The sequence below is a fragment of the Dromiciops gliroides genome, chromosome 4, assembly GCF_019393635.1.
Source record: "Dromiciops gliroides isolate mDroGli1 chromosome 4, mDroGli1.pri, whole genome shotgun sequence".
Classification (NCBI taxonomy): Eukaryota; Metazoa; Chordata; class Mammalia; order Microbiotheria; family Microbiotheriidae; genus Dromiciops; species Dromiciops gliroides.
This window is the reverse complement of record NC_057864.1, coordinates 101216313-101237341: the sequence shown is the minus strand read 5'-3', so window position 1 is coordinate 101237341 and position 21029 is coordinate 101216313. Positions and strand designations below refer to the sequence as shown.

The 21029-nt window shown below is 49.8% G+C and overlaps 1 protein-coding gene across 7 annotated transcripts in view; it reads right to left on the bottom strand.

The window, feature by feature from the left end:
• Window positions 1–21029, bottom strand: part of PPFIA4 (PTPRF interacting protein alpha 4) — a 69208-nt gene that overhangs the window by 37079 nt on the left and 11100 nt on the right. For all 7 annotated transcript variants that reach the window (XR_006356238.1, XR_006356241.1, XR_006356242.1 and 4 more), the window contains 8 exons: window positions 7347–7995; window positions 4389–4490; window positions 4084–4248; window positions 3679–3753; window positions 3278–3367; window positions 2448–2639; window positions 2000–2146; window positions 781–915 (listed from right to left, as the gene is read on the bottom strand). Coding sequence is in view for 2 of the 7 variants with exons in the window: in XM_044000205.1 (XP_043856140.1) it covers window positions 781–915; window positions 2000–2146; window positions 2448–2639; window positions 3278–3367; window positions 3679–3753; window positions 4084–4248; window positions 4389–4490; window positions 7347–7580 (1140 nt within the window). In the remaining 5 variants the exon portion in view is untranslated. The remainder of the gene's footprint in view (window positions 1–780; window positions 916–1999; window positions 2147–2447; window positions 2640–3277; window positions 3368–3678; window positions 3754–4083; window positions 4249–4388; window positions 4491–7346; window positions 7996–21029) is intronic.

Here is a 21029-nt window from a genome sequence, read left to right as displayed (position 1 = left end):
GCCCCGCCATCACCTGATGGCCAACCTGGAGACAAGCTTCTCCAGACAAGTCACTTTACTTGCCCTAGAACTCCCTCCTTCAAGCTCCCAGGGGTGTCTCCCAACCCAGCACCGGGGAACAATCTGTTCACCCTATGCCTGTCTTGTCTCCCAACACAGCAGGTGCTCAATAACCATTAGTGGAAATAAGGATAATTTGATGGACCATGTCTTCCTTCCTCCCCATCCCCTCTCTGTCAGAATCTTCCTAGATCATGGGTCTAACCTGGGGCCTATGGACAGATTTCAGGGAATCTGAGAATGCTTTTGCTAACTGTATTTTGATATAACTGTTCCTCTTTGCGGCCCTTTATGATGAATTTTATTTTGCACATTTGAATATATTATTCTGAGGAGCAGGCCACAGGCTTCACTACATGGCTGACAGCATCCAGGACACCCAAAATGTTAAGAACTCCTGGCCATTCTTTTGGGTCTGGCCTCACAGAGAAGATGCTGACGTTCAATAACCATAGCACCTTGTATCTGTGTCGCACTTTAGACATTTCAAAGCATATCACAGACGCTATTTCATTAGTCTCCCAACAACCGTGCAAAGTACAGAGTGCAGGCATAAGCCTGCCCACCTGACAGATGGGCTAGCAGACCCAGCAGGAAAGCCTCTTGCCAAAGCTCCTCCCTCCCGGCCAAGGGCTCTCTCCACCACCCCACATTTTCTGCCATCTGCCTCGCTCCATAGGAGGGTGGAGAGAGCTTGGGCCTTGCTCTACGGGCACTTGCCTTGGTGAGGGCAGCGATTCTCTGAGCCAGCTCGGCCTCGACCTCGGGCAGGGTCTCAGCCTTGCGCATTGTCTGCTGTAGCTTCTGCTCAGCCAGCTCCAGGAGCTCTTGCAGGTGTCGGGCCTTCTCCTCACACTGCAGAGAGATTGGACACAAGAAAGGGAAGTGAAGGCTACGCTCTCTCCTTTGGCTCCTGGGAGTAGGGGGCTGGGGCGGAAGGACCACAGCACAGATTAGAGCAGCCTCAGGTTTCCTACCCAGCCCTAGCAGCCAGCCTCTCAACCTTTTGGGATAAAAAGGTATATTCCTTGTGAAGTCTGGGTGCAGGAATTGCATAATTCTAGCTAATCAAGGGGCATGGCTTTTATCCCCCAGCCAGGGATCTCTTGCTATGTCATGAATGGGGCAAAGCATGCCAAGGGGGTGTTGTTATTCAGTCATGTTTGACTCTCTGTGACCCCATTTGGGGTTTTCTTGGCAAAGATACTGGAGCTGTTTGCTATTTCCTCTTCCAGCTCATTTTACAGATGAGGGAACTGTGGCAGACAGGGTTAAGTGACTTGCCCAGGGTCACACAACTAGCAAATGTCTGAGGCCAGATTTGAATTCAGGAAGGTGAGTCTTTCTGACTCTAGGTCTGGTGCTCTATCCACTGCACCACCTCGCTGTCCTTGACAGAGCGTAGTCACAGTCATTAGCTATTCCCCGGATTCATTTTAGAGAGAGAGGGGAGCTTTGAGAGGCTTGGGAGACAAAGACACGGCCTTTCTCCCAGCAAAGGAAGCTAAAATCTCAGGCAGAAGTGGGAGGAGCCTAGCTGAGATGAGGAAGTTTCTCCACAGCCCAGGGACCAGAAGGATTCCTCATCGCCTTTGTCTAGGTCGGTCATTTCGTTTCTTCCAGATAAATCCGGCCCCTTGTGAAACACAGACGGGGTTTGCGCCTAAAAGAGGAGCACAGCCTAGGGGGCATTAGTGGCTGTGGAGGAAATCTCTGAGCACGTAAGGAGGAAAGTGTGGTGGGACATCAAGTCATCGGGGTTGTTAAGAGAGGCAGAAGCTAGGTGGAGGGAGCAGACATCCCAGGAGGGACCAAGTGAAATGAGCTGAGGCCAGAGGAGCCAGAGCCAGAGCCGGGTGACCTGAGAGGCCAAGTGAGGTGCCATTGGCACGTGTGCCCCCTCTCCACCCGCCACTCCTCGGCCCCCCAGGTGGCGCACCTGGCGATGCAAGGACTCCTTATTGGCCAGTTCATTCTCCAGCTTGTCATTGAGGTCATGGATGGATGTAGCTTCACGCTGGGCTGCCAAGTAGCGCTTCTCCAGCGTGGTGATTCTCTCTTCCATGTCATCCTTCTGCGCCAAAGCCTGGGCACAAGGAGAAAGGCTGAGCCCACTGCGTCCCAGACTACACCGAGCCCTCCTTCTGACACTGGGACGGCACCGGGGCTCTCCTTTCCCAACCCTAGCCTCCCTGCACCACCCCTCCAGCATCTGACCACAGCCCACCATCCCCTTTCCCTCCCCAGGGATAACGAGCACGGCCCCCTTTCCCATCCTCTGACTGGCCTTCCCCAGGACGTCCCACCTCCTCCTGGCAGTTTTAGCGCAGTGCTCTCCTGAGCCCGGTCCAGGGAGAGTCTGGGACGAGTGGTGGGTGGCCTCTCACCTCTCGGAGGTCCCGCTGATGCCTGCTGCTCAGCTCCTCCGACTTGATGAGGTCCCTGCGGGCAGTGCTCAAATCCTCCTCTAGCTCAGCCACCGTGCCAGCCAAGGCCACCAGGCGCTCTCGGGCCTGGTTCAGCTCAAAGGTCTGCTTCTCCAGGCGTTCCTGCAGCTCTCCCGCCCGGCCTGCTTCATCCTCCAGGGGCACCGAGTCATCGGTCAGTCTCTGGGCGTCCTCCCTCGGGGTGCCCCCCACCCCCTCCCTTCATCCTGAGGAGCCAGCGAGTCTTCTCTATCTCCATTCAGAGATCTGCGTCCAGCACCCCTGTACACTTCCGGCTAAGCCCCTTCTTCCCCACAGGCCTCAGGAGCCCACTCTGGACAACGGCCTCAGGCAGCTCCTCTAGGTCCTCAACTGGTATCTCAGCAATTTGCCAGTCTTGGGGAGGAGCGGGGCTATGGCAGGGGGAACTAAGACCCAGGACTGGGCCCTCCTGATCTAATAGCAAGGGAATCAGAGGTGAGTGACTCAGCTCAATACACTGGCATTAAATTCAGCTCAGTACTTTATTTAGGAACTATTTTGTGATCAGCATCGCGGTAAGCAATGGAATCAAGTCAATGGAAAGGGGGAAAGGGCAAGGAGAGCTGTACCCAGTGAAGGTGAGAGCCTCAAATGCCAATCCAATTGGACCCACCAACCTGGACCTCTCTAAAGCAGGGCTGGGCCCCACCTTCCCTCATGGGAATGAATTAAGTGCTAAGATAAAGGAGTACGTGGCCCCCTGTGAGGGAGGGCAAACCCCTCCCCCTGCCAGGTTCCCAAAGACCCACCTTCCATAAGAGTCTTGGTCCCAACTCCAGGGCCCCGTCTTCTCCTGAAGCTCCATCGCGGGGCCCTGCTCCCTGCTGTAGAACAGATACCTGCAGGGGAAGGGGCACAGGTGAACAGGACATAAAAGGTGCTGCTTTGGAGATGAGGACGAGTCCCGCCCAAAGGCCAGAGAGGCCTAAGGCAAAGGGGACATTAGAGGAACAAAGCAGGGTTCAAAGAACAAGGCAGGAGTACCTGAGTTCAAATCCTGATTCAGACACTTGACACTTACTAGCTGTGTGACCCTGGCCAAGTCACTTAACCCCCATTGCCCCACACACACACAAAAAAAAAATAAGGCAGGGCCTGCCATTCAGGCTCCTGAGAGGACACTGCCAGTGAAGAGACGCGGGGCGCCTACCTGCTGGTGAGCACCTGCCAGCTGCTCCTCCAAGGTGCTGACGCGTTCCAGCGCTGCCCGCAGCCTCTCCCGAACCTGACCAGGTCAGAAGGCAGGAGGAAAGAGTGAGGGTGTCGCCTTGCTCAGACTGAACGTGTGAGGCCAGGGGCGCAGGGGACTATCCCAGGGGGTGAGGCACTTAGAGGAGCTGGCACAGGAAGGGGCTGGGGTAGGGAGAACGATAGGCAGACTTCAGCTCTGAAACCAGAAGGCAGCACAAGGTTCCTCCGGCAGGGTTCCCTAGGTAAAGGGTGACAAGACCAGCAGAGATGGGGGCAGTGGTGAAAGGCGAGGCTGCTGGCCACTAAGCTGCCATCACAGGGACCTGGGGAGCTGGAGTGGGAAAGCCCCCCCCTTCCCCCTCACCTTCTCATCCAGTGCCTTGTGATGCTCAAATAGAGACTTGAGGGCCTTGAGCACTTCCACCTCACTGGAGACACCGGAGGGAGACTGAGCCTGGCGCTTCACTACTGTCATGCGAAGGGATCGCTCGTGACGGGACACAAGGCACTCCAGATGTTCCAGTAGCAGCTGGAGAGCAAAGGGGGTGGGGGGAGTGGGGGGGGGTTAGATGCTGTCCGGGGCACGAGGCCCACCCCGGCCCCAACAGCATGGGCCTGCCCGGGCCGAGGGCTTGGCTCCTCCTCACACACCCAGCACTTCCCACTCACCCTCGTGTTATTCCGTTCAGCTTTCAGCTCTGAGATCTCCTCCTCCCGTTCCAGAAGCTGCTCCCGACACACACTCAGCTCCCGGGTTAATGTGGCAAACTCCTGAAAACCCCCCAAGACGCCCATGAGCTCAGGGACCCTGCCCTCCCCAAGGCAGCGGAAGCATTGGCCCACCCTCCTCAGTTGGCCTTCCACCACCCGCCCCTGCACCCAGGCATCCACTCTCCATTTTCATGGCTGGGCAGCCTCGCCAGGGAGTGAGCTGCTCCCAGGGGTGATGGGCACAGCCCCAGTCTTATTAGAGTATCACAGGATGGGGAACTGGGAGAGGCCAAACTCCCTCAGGGAGCTTCAAGGACTTGCCCCACATCACAAAGTCAGGTGGCAGGGCCAACTGACCTCACCCTCATAGGTGGGAATGGGTCATGAGGGTAAAAAGTCGTCAAGAACTCCCCACACACATACACACTGCATGGCCAGGAGTGAGTCTTCTCCCTTCTCTGAACCTCAGCAGAGGACCCAGTGGTCCATGCACTGATGGTGTCCAGTGCTGGAGCACTGCCATAAGAAGCTATTAGCTTCGGGGCAGCTAGATGGCGCAGTAGATAGAGCACCAGCCCTGGATTCAGGAGGACCTGAGTTCAAATGTGACCTCAGAAACTTGACACTTACTAGCTGTGTGACCCTGGGCAAGTCACTTAACCCCAACTGCCTCGCCAAAAAAAAAAAGTCTATCAGTTTTTGTTTAACAGGGTTTTCCCCCCTTTTATTGTTATAAAGAATTGATCCCTGGGAAGAGGGAGAAAGGGATATATTGGGAAATGCAGATGATACAAAAAGTAGTCATACTTTTTTTTTTTTTGCAGGGCAATGGGAGTCAAATGGCTTGCCCAGGGTCACACAGCTAGTAAGTGTCAAGTATCTGAGGCTGGATTTGAACTCGGGTCCTCCTAAATCTAGGGCTGGTGCTTTACCCTCTGTGCCACCTAGATGCCTCCATACTTTATTTTGAAAAGAAAGAAAAATAAAATGCTCTTATAGGCTGGCAATGGTGAGCCTGGTCACAGAGCTGATGGGAGGAGCTCTCTAGCCAAAGGAGATGCTGCCCAACCAAGGGTCTCGCCTGGAGTTTGTTCCCTGTGCCTTGAACATTGGCTCCTCACTGGTTTGTCATGGAGAAAACATTCTGAAAGCCTTAAAAAATTCAAGTTGTTGGTATTATTCTGTTGAATTCCTCTATAACCTTCAAAGGCCAACTCCAATGTCACCTCTTCTAGAATAGCTTCTCCTCCTGCCAGTTGATGACCTTGCAAAACACTATTTTGTACTTTTCAGACGCCCTTATCTCGGATGCACTTGTTCTGTAATAAAGGCAAACTGGGTGGTAGTGTGGACTCAGTCCTAGACTTGGAGTCATGAAAACCCAAATTCAAATCCTGCATTAAATAGTTACCAGCTATGTGACCCTGGGCAAATCACTTAATGTCTCTGTGCCTCAGTTTCCTTATCTATAAAATGGGAATGATAATAGCACCTACCTCACCATGTTGTTAGGGATAGAAAATGAGATTATTTGTAAAGTGCTTTGCAAACCCTAATGTGCTATGTGAATACTGGCTATAATTATTATTGCCATTGTAATGATTGTTATTATGGTTGCCTTTGTGGGTTTCCTATCCAATTACTAAACTATTAGTTCCACAAGGACAAGGGTCCTTGTCATCTCTAAACTCCCTAGCTCCGGGTAACTAGTTTTGTGCTCAGGCCACAGTAGGTCCTAAACAAGTATCAGCTGAATCAAATACAGGCAGGCAGGCTGCCTCAGAGTCTGGCAATGATCACTACCCAGGCAGGGCATAAAGAGGCTAGAAGTATCCCCTCCTTGGCTCTCTGGGCATCAGCCTCCTCTCACCTCAGTCACCCAACGAGAGAACGGGGCCCTCACTGGCCTAGCTTGGAGTTGCTCCATGCAAAAGAATCCCCACCCGAAGCAAGAATTCCCCCATCTGACTCCCCTGAGAAGCTACAGCCCACATGGGGTCCCTTAGTGGTCACCACGCTGAGAGACCGAGCAAGCTGTAACCCACCCCCAGAGAGCCAACACAGGCGGCCCTTGGCCCAGGCACCCCCTCCCCAAATCCATCAGCTCCTCTCCCAACCCTGGGGCTCCTTTGTCTGCTCAGTGCTCCTGGGTGTCTGGTGATTAGTTCTGAAAGCTGGTTCCATTCCTAGATTGGGGAGGAGAAAGCTGGGGGCGGGGGTACACAGAAGACACCCTAACACACCACTCGGGCACATAGAGAATGTGGTAGCTCAGGGCACAAAGTAACCCCTTCACACAGGGTTTGCTGCCCACACCCTACTCCCCTGAAAATCCAGGAAGCCCAGGTGTCCGATGACCAAGGATTCCTGCACCCAGCCCCTTGCTCAGAAAACCATCCACCCCATCTCGGCTTGGGTGAGTCACAGGTCATTGGGCTACCTGGCAAATTTCTTCCCAGCCTGGGGTGCCACCTGCTGGCAGACTTGGCTCACTGCATCTAGGGCTGTGGCTAGGTCAGCTGAGGAAGCCCCCAACCTTTGATTTTTCCAGGCTTAGCCAGGCCAGACTGGCTGCCAAGGCTTAAAAGTGATCAGGGAAAGGGACCGAAAGAGGGCAGAAGCAAGTGAAATCTATTTTCAAGGCCGATGATCCAAAGTGGTTGCCTAGAGTGGAGGATTTAGACCTGGCAGGGTGTGACCTGGTCCAACAGCTTCATTTTATGAGAAACTGAGGCCCAGAAAAAAGTGCTTTGTCATGTCACGCAGGTGCTAGGAGCCATACCTGGGATTTGAACCCAGGCCTTTAACTCCAAACCCAGGGTTTCCAGGGCCCGGCCAAGGCAGGGGCCATGCCTGCTCACCAGCTCCTCAGCTCTGGGTAGAGGCGGAGGCACGGACAGTCGGTGAGCAGCTTACCTGGGGAAGGGCGGAGTTGAGGTGGCGCTGAAGCTGGTCCCGTTCGTGCAAAGCATCTTGGAGTCGGCTCTGAGTGGCCACCAGGGTCTCCTGACTCTCCCGCAATGATTCCAGCAGCTTTTCCCGCTCATCCAACATGTTCACCATGAGCTGCTCAAAGTTGGCGTCAGCATCGGCACCATGGGGGGGGCCAAGGGGGTCCCCCTCATTGATGGTGGGCATTACTTCACACATGGTTGGGGATGGGCAGGGATCCCTAGGGGTGGGGAATGGGTTCACAGGGTTGGCACCTCCAGATCGACCCAGTTCACAGGCCTCAGAGTGGGCAGTGCCAGGCAGGTGGGTATGCAGGCAGGGGGCTCTCCCATGCTGAGGCCATCAACGGCTCTTGCCCCATGAGGAGCACAGCACCCGGGAGGCCTCTGAGGGGCGATGCCAAGCTGCCTGATGGGACTTCCCAGGGCTGAAGCTGGGCCCTCTGGGTCCCCAGGCAAATGGGCAGCAACTGAGCGGGGCCATGATGAGCAGAGATGCCAGGGCTGGAAAGGATGCCTTCCTCTCACACCCAGCACTGGAGCCTGGCAGAATTCCAGCTGGACCCGGGGACGCCCATCATTTCCGAAGGAGAGTGCACTGAATTGGACCAGGTCTGCGGGAGAAGAAGGAGAGGTGAGGATCCGCTGCCAGGAGGAAGGGGGATATCTAGGAGTCACGGCGGGAGACAAAGATGCAGGGGCCAGGAACAGGCTGGAGGCTGTGGGGAGGGAGGGGAGGAAGGGAGAGGGCAGGGCCTGCCCCTTCTCCAGGACTGCTCAAACGCAGCAGCCACGCTCGCTCGGCTCTCTGGAGAGATGCAGACGCTTGCCTGCTGCCCGCAGCCCCGATCTCTCCTGCTCACCCCCACCTTCCCACACCCTCCCCCCGCAGCTGTCAGAAGGGCAGCCGCAGTGGTTCCCCCACCCACGTGGCTCACTGGCCAAATATAGAAATGATTTAGTCAGCGGCACAGCAGCCGCGGCCCACTGCCCAGCGTCTTGGCTAGAGATGAGGAGGGGGAGCCCATGCAGGAGGGAGGAAGAGAGAAGATGGCAGCCTCCCACAAGCCCTCCACCTCCACCCAATCTCTTCCCAGCTAGCAAGAAAGGGGCTAAAGGGTCATACACGGCTGAGATCAGGCACTGGTCTGCTGGAGGGGCACAGGATGGGCACTGGGGCAGGCAGAGCCCTGACCTGCCAAGGTGTCCTTAATCTACTTAGCTGGCTCTGGCCCAAGTTGATCGGTGCTTGTGGAACCTGCCAAGACATGGAGCGCCGTGGCCTGGGGGTTGGGGGGGGGGTCAGGGGAGGTCAGCAAGTGGCAGATCCCAGCCCTCCCCCTCCCTGCTCTGGCTTTGGGAAGGAACTGAGCCAAAGGGATGGGGAGGGCAGAGAACACTCACCTAATTGGGGGAGAGCTCTCCCTGCAGGGGGGGGGGAGGGAAGGCACCCTACTCTCAGCTTAGGCTCTATACTAAGGATTTCCTTTTGTGTCACCTGCTCCATACTGGCAGGTGGCTGGTACCTGGGCAGCACAGAGCCAACGAGGGTCCCTTGGTCTCTAGCACAGTTAACACCTGGGGCCTGGGGCCTGGGGCCTGGGGCCTGGGGCCTGGGCCAGAGAAGAGGGGTCGGGCCCCGGCTGGAGCAGCATCAGCTGTGCCGTCCACTTGGCATTTGTTTTAGGATTTAGAGCCAGGGGGTACTTTGGGGTCCTCCAGTCCAACCCCTCGTTCAGAGAGGGGGCATAAGAGAAGTGAAATGACTTATGCCCGAGGGTCACACAGGCTCATCAGCAGAAGTGAGCTTTCTAACTCTATAGCCCATGGCTTTTCCTCTATCCCATGATGCCTTCTCTTCCTACCCCACATATGTGTGCACATGTGTATACATTCATGTGCATGCCCTCATCCATCTGTGCCTGTACCTATAAATGTGTGCCGGCACAGATGCCTGCGTATAGGCTAACCTTCCTGAGGTGTTGTCTCCCCCATCAGAACACCAGTTCCAGCACTCAGCCCCGTGCTTTACACACAGCAAGCACTTAATAAATGCTTTGTTTTTTCATTCTTTCTTTCGTATATGAAACGTATGGAGGTGTGTTGGCATGTTTCTATATTGTGTATATGTATGCACACTTATGAATGTAAGCCCATTACACACAGATACATTATATCTGTGACCATTTCCTACCTGTGTGTGTATGTGTTTCTTTGTGATATTGTTAATGCACACACGTTTGCCGGAAGGATGGAGAGGCTAAAGGGGACAATCCTAGGTGGCCAACCCCCTTTAGGCCCTGGAAAGATCTCCTGTAGTGGATGGAAAGGGACAACAGAGTCTGACCATGAGAAAAAAGGCAAAAGGGGGGAACACACACACACACACACACACACACACACACACACACACACACACACATAAAATGCTAGGGCTCCAGGCCCTTACAAGATGGGGTCTTCTCAATCGCCTGGTCTAAACCCCTCCCTTGATGGATGAGGAGAAGCAGGAGGGCCGATAAAACACCAAGACCAGAGACGGCAGCGAGTGGCTTGCCCGGGGCAGAAGAGCCTAGCTTCTAACAAGTTAGGAAAGTTCCAAATTCAGTGCTCTTTCCAGTGGTTACACTCCTCTAACAGACGCAGCTCCCACAGGATCAGAGGTGGGTCAGGCACAGAGCTGAGTGAGATCATTGTAGCTGCCCGGCAATGACAGGACCAGCAGCCGTGTGGTGCTATCCACTATGGATGTCCTGCCCGTGCCCGCCCGTCTACCCTGATAGGGCAGGCAGATGGGAATCCCCACGAGCTCTCCTCCTCCCTCGCCAATGGATCGACAGTGGCAGAGAGGAGGGCTGCCTCTCCTGCTCCAGCCCCAGCACTCTGGACAGAGAGCCTGCAGAAGGCCGGAGCTGCCATCTTGCAAACCCAGACGTTAACAGCCCCTGTGGCTATCACACTTCATCCTGAAATTCATCATTGGCTCCCCAGACCATCAGGGTAGGGGCTGTAGCCCCGACAAGCACCCCAACTCCCCAGCAAAGCAATAACTTTAAACTGGAGCTGGGCACATAGCCCCAAGATCAAAGACAAGAAGAAAAGTCCCACGTGTACCCAAACATTAGCCACACCACTCTTTCTCCCAGCAAAGACATGGAGACCGAGTTGGGGCCCACCACTGAGGAATATCTGACCTTACTGTGGCCGGTGAATGGGATGGAATGTGACTGTACTCTAAGAAACAATGAGGGATTGGAAGAAACAAGCAGGAAGACTTACGTGACCCAAACAAGCACTATAGGAAGATATTCCACAATGACTACACTAATGCAAATACATAAATAAGCTGAAGCTAGACATTGTGTAACTGATGACCGATCTCAACCTTAGGAAAAGGACGAGGAAATGTGCTGATGGTAAAGTAGGGGGCTATGGATGCGGAATGTTGCATACACTGTCAAATGTGGTTGCTGTGTCCACTGGTTCTGCTTTACTGTTTCTCTTTGTTAGACAGGAAGGCCTACTGTTGGGTGGGATACAGGAAAGGGCAGGGGTGGGAGAGACTGGGAGAGGAGGAGAGCATACTGAGAAATAATGGTGATATAAAAACCAAGGTATCGGGGCAGCTGGTGGCGCAGTGGATAGAGCCCCGGCCCTGGAGTCAGGAGTACCTGAGTTCAAATCCGGCCTCAGACACTTGACACTTACTACCTGTGTGGCCCTGGGCAAGTCACTTAACCCCAATTGCCTCATTAAAAACAAAACAAACAAACAAAAAAAACCCCAAGGTATCAATAAAACTCTTTTTTTTTGAGAGAAAAGAAGCAATGGAAGGCAACAATAATAATAGCTAACAATCCATATGCTTTAAAATTTACAGAGCTCTTTACATATATCACCTCACTTGATCCTTACAATAATCCTGGGAGGTAAGCACTATTATCCCCATTTTACAGATGAGGAAACTGAGGCCCCAAGAGGTTAAGTGACTTGCTCAGGGTCACACAGGTAGTAAGCGTCTAAGGCACTCTAGCCATTATTCTACCCTAGCTGTCCTATACCCAGAGGGTGATTTTAAACACATTCCAGAGTCTGTCCCTTGTGGGAGCAAGGGAGCTGAGACTGTGGGTACCCTGTAAAGACTCAGGCCCTCTGGAAGCATGGTATAATAAATACAACTGGGTTCTGGTCCTAGTTCTTCCACACCTTGGACAAGTCACTGGGCACTTCTGTACTTCAGCTGCCACCTTTGGAATAGGAAGATCACAACCCTAACCCTCTCTATCACACAGGCATATAGTGTCAGAGGTAATGGATGTGAAAATTATGAAGCATGTGCAATTGTAATAGACGAGTTTGGCCCTAAAGAGGCATGAAACAGAAGAAAATTATGACAGTAAACTCATTTTTGGTAAACCCAAAGATCCCAGCTATTGGGGGCAAGAACTCACTATTTGACAAAAACAACTGGAAAAACTGGGAAGTAGTCTGACAGAAGCTAGGCATAGATCAACATCTCACACTGCTAAAATAAGCTCATAATGAGTATATGATTTAGACATGAAGGAGAACACCATAAGCAAATTAGGGGAGCATGGAAGAAACCATCAGATCTATGCATAGGGGGAGAATTCATGACCAAACAAGAGATACAAACAAGAGCGGTTCACAGGAGGTAAAATGGACAACTTTAATCATATAAAAATAAAAAGGGTTGGTACAAACAAAACCAATGCAGCTAAAATTAGAAGAGGAGCAGATTGGAGAAAATATCATTCCAGCAGGTTTCCCTGATAACAGTCTATTTCTAAGACATATAAAGAACTCAGTCAGATTTGTAAGAACAGGAGCCATACTTCAATTGATATAAATGGTCAAGAAATATGAATGGGCAATTTTCAGAGTGAAAAAGAGATATGAGTGTACTTCCTTTTGTGTAGAAGTGGGGAACTACAGGAGTGGAACATTGCATATAATGTATTTAGTTGCTGTGTTAGTAAGCTTTACTAAACTGCTTTCCCCCTTCTTATTAAAGGGGTGGTTCTCTAGGTAGAATAAAGGATATATGGGAAAATAAAAGTGAAGTTAAAAACAAAATACATCAATAATTTTTTAAAAAAAGAAAGAAAGAAAATAAATAAATCGATAAGCTTAGGGGGCGGAGCCAAAATGGCAGAGAGAAGCCAGGATGTTGCCTGAGCTTTGCCGTGTTTCCCTCAAAAACAACATTAAATCAAGCCTCTAGACAGATTCTGGAACTAGAGAAGCTACAAAAAGAGAGACACCATCCTACTTGAGATAATTTAGGAGACTTCAGGAAAGCTCTGTCTCACCTGGGTGAAAGGGGAGGGCAGCTCAGCACAGGTAGGCTCAGTGGGCAGCTGAACACTGCTGCAACTCGACACAGCTGAGAGTGGGGCAGATGAGAGCAGTAAAAAGCTTGCAACACTGAACCCTGTGCCCTAGGAGCAGACTTCAACTTTATAAGTTTAAAAATAGGCTACAACATGAGCAAGAAACAAAAAAGGACCCCTACCATTGACAGCTTCTATGGTGAAAGGGAAGACCAAAACTCAAACTCAGATGAGTTTGTCAAAATGCCTACAAGTGAAGACTCAAGTGGGAAGATAATCTTATCTCAAGACCAAAAAGCTCTCTTGAAGAGCTCAAAAAGGCTTTTAAAAACCAAATGAGAGGGGGCAGCTAGATGGCGCAGTGGTTAAAATGCTGGCCCTGGATTCAGGAGTACCTGAGTTCAAATCTGGCCTCAGACACTTGACACTTACTAGCTGTGTGACCCTGGGCAAGTCACTTCACCCCCATTGCCCCACAAAAAAAAAAAAACAAAAACAAAAAAAAACAAATGAGAGATGTAGAAGAAAAAGTGGAAAGACAAATGAGAGATACACTGCAAAAAGAAGCACAAAAATTGACTGAGGAAAACAATTTCTTAAAAAACACAACTGGCCAAATGAGAGGGAAAAATGGCCAAATGGGAGAAAAAAATTGGCCAAATGGGAGAAAAAACTGGCCAAATGTAAAAAGAGGTACAAAAGCTTGCTGAGGAAAATAATGCCTTAAAAATTAAAATTGGGCAGATGGAAGCTAATAACTCCATGAGACACCAAGAATCTGTCAAGCAGAATCAAAAGACTGAAAAAATAGAAGAAAATGTGAAATACCTCATTGGAAAAACAATTGACCTGGAAAATAGACCCAGGAGAGAGAATCTGAGAATTATTGGACTACCTGAAAGCCATGATCAACAAAAGAATTTTAGACACTGTATTCCAGGAAAGGAGAACTGCCCTAAAATTGTAGAATCGGAGGATAAAATCATCATTGAAAAAATCCACCAATCACCTCCCGAAAGAGATTCCCAAAGGAAAAGTATTGTAACCAAACTCCAGAATTATCAGATGATTCAGGAGAAAAGACTCCAAGCTGCCAGAAAGAAACCATTTACATATCATGGAGCCACAGTCAGGATTGGAGAAAAGTGAATGGAGATAGAAAGGAATATACCTTTTTCTCAGCAGGTACACGGCACATACTCAAAAACTGACCATGTATTAGGGCACAAAACCCTCATAGTCAAATATAGAAAGGCAGAGATAGTACAAGAAAACAAAGCACTATAGAAATGTAGGTAAGCATTAATTCTTTTTTTTTTTTTTTGCGGGGCAATGGGGGTTAAGTGACTTGCCCAGGGTCACACAGCTAGTAAGTGTCAAGTGTCTGAGACCGAATTTGAACTCAGGTACTCCTGAATCCAGGGCCGGTGCTTTATCCACTGCGCGACCTAGCCGCCCCCATCAGCATTAATTCTTTTAAGGGATTATATGCACTAGTCCTTCCACGCATCATCAAGGTAGGGAGAGGACCTTGGGATCTGCCAGCAAGGTCCACTGGGAAAGGGGACTGAGATTGACCTGAAGGCCTCCCTATCTGTGGTACCAAAACCAGCCTAAGTGCAGAGGTCATTGCTAGGAGCTTGAGATGGAGAGGATGAGTTTTTTTCTGCCATGTCAAGTCATATCACTGTCCAACAAGGCATGGAGAGTTTGCAATCTATGTTGGAGAAAGAAAAACCCACAAAGATACATGTTCTCAAAGGCAAAGACCATTCATGGATGGGAATGTCTGATGATTCCCAGGAGGAAAGAGAAGGAAAATCTCATGGGGTAGAAGAAAAGGCAACCAGTAAGAAACCAAGCTTGCCACACTGAGGCATTAGCCTCATAGGAAACCACACCACCCTCTAAAATGTTGCTGGCCATGCTGTCTGGTCCTGGGGACTTGTACTCCCGTCCCCTCACTACCCTGATATCCCCTTCCAAGGCCCACAAGGCAGTGTCCAGACAATACGGAAGGCAGGCTTGATGAGAATCACAGAGCTAAGAGGGAATCAGAAGTCACCTGAGGAATCCCCTCCATACAACATGCCTGACAAAACAAATGTCCATCCAGAATACAGATTTAGAGCGAGAGGGGACTTTAGAGACCAATGAATCTAGCTACTTCATTTTAATAACAATAATAGCTAGCATTTAGATAGCATCTTAAGGTTTGCAAAGCACTTTACAATCATCATCTTACTTTATCCTCACAAGAACCCAGGAAGTAGGTATGGTTATCCCTATTTTACATGTGAGGAAACTGAGGCAGACAGAGGTTAAATGACTTGCCTAGGGTCACATAGCCAGTAAGTGTCTAAGATTGGATTTGAACTCAGGACTTCTGAACTCCAGGCCTAGCCTCTCTCCCCTGAGTCACCAGCTGCCACCACATTGCCTCTCACTTGACTCAAAAATGGGCAACCCACTAATTCCTTGGGCAGTTTGGGCAATCAGTATTGGGACAGCTCTAATTGTTAGGAATTCTTCCCCTTATATCAAGCTTAAATCTGTCTCCCCAATTCCTCTCCCACTCCTCCTAGGTCTGCTCTCTGGGCCAAAGGGAATCACTCTAACCCCACTTCTACAAGCCAGCTCAGAGAGCCCCCTTGTCCCTGCTGCCTTTCTTCAGTCCTCTTTTCCAGGGCAAACATCCCTGGTTCTTTCAGCAGCTTCTTACCCAGCTCAGTATCCAGACCCCTTGCTGGCTCTGTAACGCTCCGCTGGAGCCAGATCAGCATGTCAATATTTCCACTGGCCTGGTGTGTTCTGGAGGAGGGTGTAATGATCACCACCCCCCCACACACACAAAACAGACAAGAATCTGTCCCCCCCTTTACCCTTCTCCCATCCAAGGGGGGACAAAGGCAACTCCCCAGAGGCCACATCAGGCTGCTGGCTCTGGCGTTGGCTTTAAATAGCACAATTATCATCTCAGCCTCACAGAAGCCTCCCCAACTCCAGTGTGGCTTCTAAGTAACACTTACAGGGCCCTAATTCAGGGGCGAAAGATGCCAGCTTCTTAAAGCAGGCAATTTGCAATGGGCTTTGCCTGTGAGGAGTGTGGGTAGGCTGTGAAAGCAAGGAAGGGAAACAGTGAGACAGCAGTGCAGGGTGGGGAAAGACGGGCAGAGGGGGCGGGGACAAATCAGGTTCTTGACTCAGTACGAGAGGCCAAGGCTGTGGCATCTCTCCTGCCTTCCCAAAGGAATTCCTCTCTTCTCCTGCCAAACAAGTGGGAGGGTAACCCAGGCCTCGGTCACACAAAGGGCCCAGCTCCTTGTCAGGACACCAGATGGCTAGGTAGGTCCCACCAGGACAAAATGGAACATCCACATTTTTCTGCTGAGCCCCTGGGTGACCAGAGACAGAGGGCAATGCCCACAATTGAATTAAAATGCTCTGTCCTCCACTACCAGCCCACTCCCAAGAAATCAGCTGTACCCTTCTACGAAGTTGGCAGGAGGAGCCCAAGAAAACTCAGGCCCCACCCTCTTTCAACTCCTCCAACCTCCAGAAAAAGCCACTGTGGACTAGCCAAGAGTCAGGACCCTTCCCAGAATAAGATCTCTTCTTCCCTATTCCTCTTCAGCATCCCTCTCTTCCTCCAATCTAGAGTCTGCCCAAGATGGGAAGAAGCAGGGGGGGAAATACACATTTATATGGCATCTAACATATTCTAGGTACCATGCTAAGTGCTTTTCAAATATTAGCTCAGTTGATTTGAAACAGACCTCAACAATGAGTTCTAAGTGGATGACCCTAACTTGTACCCTCATCCCTTGGTCCTCCCAAAGCCATAAAGACACACACACTCTCTGAGAGGGCAGCATTCATCCAGACACACAAACTAGCGGTGTGACCCTGAACCAATCCACTTCTTACATGTGAGGGAAACTGAGGCAGACAGAGGTCAAGGGACTTGCCTAGGATCACACTAGTAAATGTCTGAGGTTAGATTTGAACTTGAGACTTCTGGACTCTGGGCCTAGCCCTCTCCACTGAGACACCAGCTGCCACTTCAGTGCCTCAACCTTTCCATCAGTGAGGTGGAAATAACAATATGCCTGCTTCACATGGTCACTGTGAGCATCAAAGGAAAGCACAGATATGAAAGTGCTTTGAAAAAAACGTGAAGTCCTGTGCATGTGAACACTCGGTCAATAGGCATTAATGAAGCCATAGTCTGTAACAGGCACCATCCTATGTGCTGAGCATAGCCAAAGTAAGGCAAGACAGGCCCTGCCCTCAAGGAGCTCACAATCTAACAAGGGAGCAACACACAAACAATTATGTACAAACAAGGTGTACATAGAAAAAGCTGGAAACAGTCACGAGAGTGAAGGCACTAGCATTAAGGGGGATTGGGGAAGGCTTCCTATAAAGGATGACATTTTAGCTGGAACTGAAGGAAACCAGGCAAGCCAGGAAGGGACACTAAGGTGTGAAGAGCGTTGTAGAGCAGATTACTAGCCAGGCCTTCCAAAGACGCCCCTGGGAAGATCACCATCCATCAGCCATCCCCTCAGCTGAACTGTCCTGCTCTCTGGGCTCCCCACCTTCCTTATATTTCAAAGGCCACAGAGGGACAGCTAGGAGGCACAGTGGATTAAGCACTGGCCCTGGATTCAGGAGGACCTGAGTTCAAATTTGGCCTCAGACACTTAACACTTACTAGCTGTGTGATCCTGGGCAAGTCACTTAACCCTCATTGCCCCACAAAAAAATAAATAAATAAAATTTCAAAGGCCACTACTTCAATCATCCTTTTCAACTCACTCTATCATACCTACTCCGTGCTATACTAGGCATCCTTGCTTTTGTGCCCCTTAACTTCCCCAATCTGATTTAACCATTTCCTTTGCCTTTCTGACCCTGACAGCCCTTCACCCACAGTAACCCATCAGTCACATCTGCCCACTCTCCTTAAAGTCTCTCTTTTTTTTTATTTTTATTTTTTTTCTTTTTTTTTTTGTTTTGTGTTTTAGTGAGGCAATTGGGGTTAAGTGACTTGCCCAGGGTCACACAGCTAGTAAGTGTTAAGTGTCTGAGGCCGGATTTGAACTCAGGTCCTCCTGACTCCAAGGCCAGTACTCTATCCACTGCGCCACCTAGCGGCCCCTAAAGTCTCTCATTTAAGCTCATTTCTCCAGGCTCACAGTCATTGAGCATTTTGAGGCTTACAAAGTACTTTTCCTTTAGCAAGCTGGTAAGGAAGACAATCTAAGTGTTATTATCCCCATTTTATAGATGAGATAAGATGAAGTGACTTTCTTAAGGCCATGCAGCAAGAGTCTTGCTTGGTGAGAGCCAAGATTCTAATTCTAGGTCTAATCTTCCTCCTAGACCAGTTCTTCCCCAGCTACCTATGAGGAGTGGGAGGTAGTTATGGGGAGGTACAAAATAAGGAAAATATAACTCAGTACCTCGTCATAGACCGGCCAATCTCCTATTAGGATGAAGGTAGAGAAGGGGCCTTGCCTGAGTTCTTCAGAACACCCCAAAGCAACATTTGCACAGCTAAGGAACCTAGAAAATTGAGGCACATAGACCACGTTGGCCCCCAACACAGGTTTTGGTTTCAGTTTCCCATGGAAATTGGCTAAATGGTTAATAAATGCTCCCATTTACTAGGGTTCCATGCACTGTAATTCAACAAGCATTTATTAAGTCCCTGAATAGATATGGACGTTAGAAAACCACAATCAGGAATAAAGAATGAAAGAAATCAAAGACTTGTAGACTACACAGAAACTTTATGCTTCTACAGCATGAAAGGCTAGGCACAGGAATCATGGGCGTTGTAGAGCAGATTACTAGCCAGGCCTTCCGAAGACACCCCTGGGAAGATCACCCCAAAACTGAAAATTTATTATGTTTAAATAGACAGGAAAAGGCTTGTTACTGATATGGAAGTCATTCCTGAATCTGCTGTCTATGGGCAATCAGACAATTGCTCTAGCAAAGATCAAAATGGGTGGGGGCAGCTAGGTGGCGCAGTGGATAGAGCACCAGCCCTGGGCTCAGGAGGACCTGAGTTCAAATTTGACCTCAGACAATTAACACTTACTAGTTGTGTGACCCTAGGCAAGTCACTTAACCCTAACTGCCTCACCCCCCCCCCAAAAAAATGGGTGCAAAACTAGAAGAAATCGAAAGAAAAAAATGAGACTGCATGCCATTGAAGCAACTCGGCCCTGACTGATTCAAACAAATCACTGATGATGAAAAATAGACAATGGACAGTAAAAAAAGATATTGACAGTATAAAAAAGACATTTAACAAACCCAAAGAGCCTAAAACACAAAGTAATCAACAAATACTTGACCATCAGAATGAGAGGGCAGCCAAAGTCAATACCTGTATAGACTACAAACTTAATGGTAAGATTTTGAAGAGTCAACAAGACATAATGGAGAGCCAGTCTCAGGACCAGTCAGACTTGGGATCAAGTCCCACTTCTGACACATATTAAGCACATAATCTTAGACAAATCACTTAACTTGGCCATACCATAGCAACTTTGTTTTAAGATAAGGTATTGAGGGGCAGCTAGGTGGCACAATGGATAAAGCACTGGCCCTGGATTCAGGAGGACCTGAGTTCAAATCTGGCCTCAAAACACTTGTGACCCTGAGCAAGTTACTTAACCCTCATTGCCCAGCAAAAAAAAAGAAAAGAAAAAGATAAGGTATTGATCTGAATTCATCATGGAGTCTTTTCATCCAAGGAGTTTCCTAAATCAATTATGTTAAAAATACCTATTGTAAATTTTTATGGAGAAGCATAGTCTATCAATCAAGCATTTATTAAGTGCCAACTATATGCCAGATGCTTGGCATATAAAGACATAACAGAAGGGCAGCTAGGTGGCGCAGTGGATAAAGCACCAGCCCTGGATTCAGGAGTTCCTGAGTTCAAATCTGGCCTCAGATACTTGACACTTACTAGCTGTGTGACCTTGGGCAAGTCACTTAAGCCCCATTGCCCTGCCAAAAAAAAAAAAAGACATAACAGTCCCTACCCTCAAGGAACTAACATTCTACCAGGGGAGATATTACATATTAATATTTACATATAAACAAAATCTATATGATCTATATATGAGGTAATTTGGAAGGGGGCAGACACCAGTAGCTGAGAAAATTAGAAAAGGCCTCATGATGAAGGGATTTTGTAAGTAATAGCACCTCATGAAGCAGAGAGAAGCAGGGAAAGGTAAAAACCCATTTAAAAGATGCTTAATGGGAGACCCAACTAAGCAATTCTATCCCAAGGACACTTCAGTGGAATGTGAGAATAGTCAGTGAGGGCCGGTCCATCGAGCATGCACTGATCAGCCATTCCTCGTGGGTTACAGAGAACATTTGCCGTTTCTGCTGCCTGGCTTTGATCCAGCCCATGGAAGCTTAGTGAGCCTACTACTGGCTGCGAGTGACTAGCAGCACGCTGGCGTTCTAACTGGCTGTGGATCCAGAACCGAAGGAGTACACAGAAGGTACAGGCAGAAGATCTCTCCCTCTCTTCCCTGGCAGCTTCCCAGGGAGAAGAATCTCTGGGAGCCGCCGCCACCACACGAGAGAAGGGCAGAGTGCCCTATCTCTCACCCGGAGTACATGGCACCTCTGTTTCTGCTGTGTTTCTTCCTTCTTGATCTCAGATGAATGAGCATCTAGGAAAAGAAGGGACTGGGTTCTGGCCTTGTGACTTCTGAAACGCTGGAAGGACCATCAGAGGTCCCACCAGCAACCAGAGCTGGTAGCAGAGGTGACTGGAGCCAACAGCAACAGGGAAGGATTAGCACAGCAACTGAGTACAGCCTGGTAGTGTGCTGATCAGTCAAGACACCGAGTCCTGGAAGAAGCCAGCTGAGCAAGGGGACATCACCCGCCCCCAAGCAAAGCTAGTAGGGATTCACAGAAGAGAGAAAAGGATTCCCAGGGCCAGAAGTTGAAAGGTACTAATCTGCCGCAGAGGTTCCCTATGTGGGCTCCTTGTTACCTTTTGTGCTTCAAATTTGAGGCCCCTCTCCCCAGGACTGTGTGTGTGTGTGTGTGTGTGTGTGTGTGTGAGACAGAGACACAGAGAAAGAGACAGAAACAGAGAGAAAGGGGGGTGGAGAGAGTCCTGGGTTGGGAGGGAATGCTTTGTTATCAATCACTTTAAGCTTAAGCCCACTATCCTAAAAAGAGTGTACCCCTGAGTTTGGAGAAGATATTTGTGTACTTCTCTCCTTGTTATACCTTCTTAG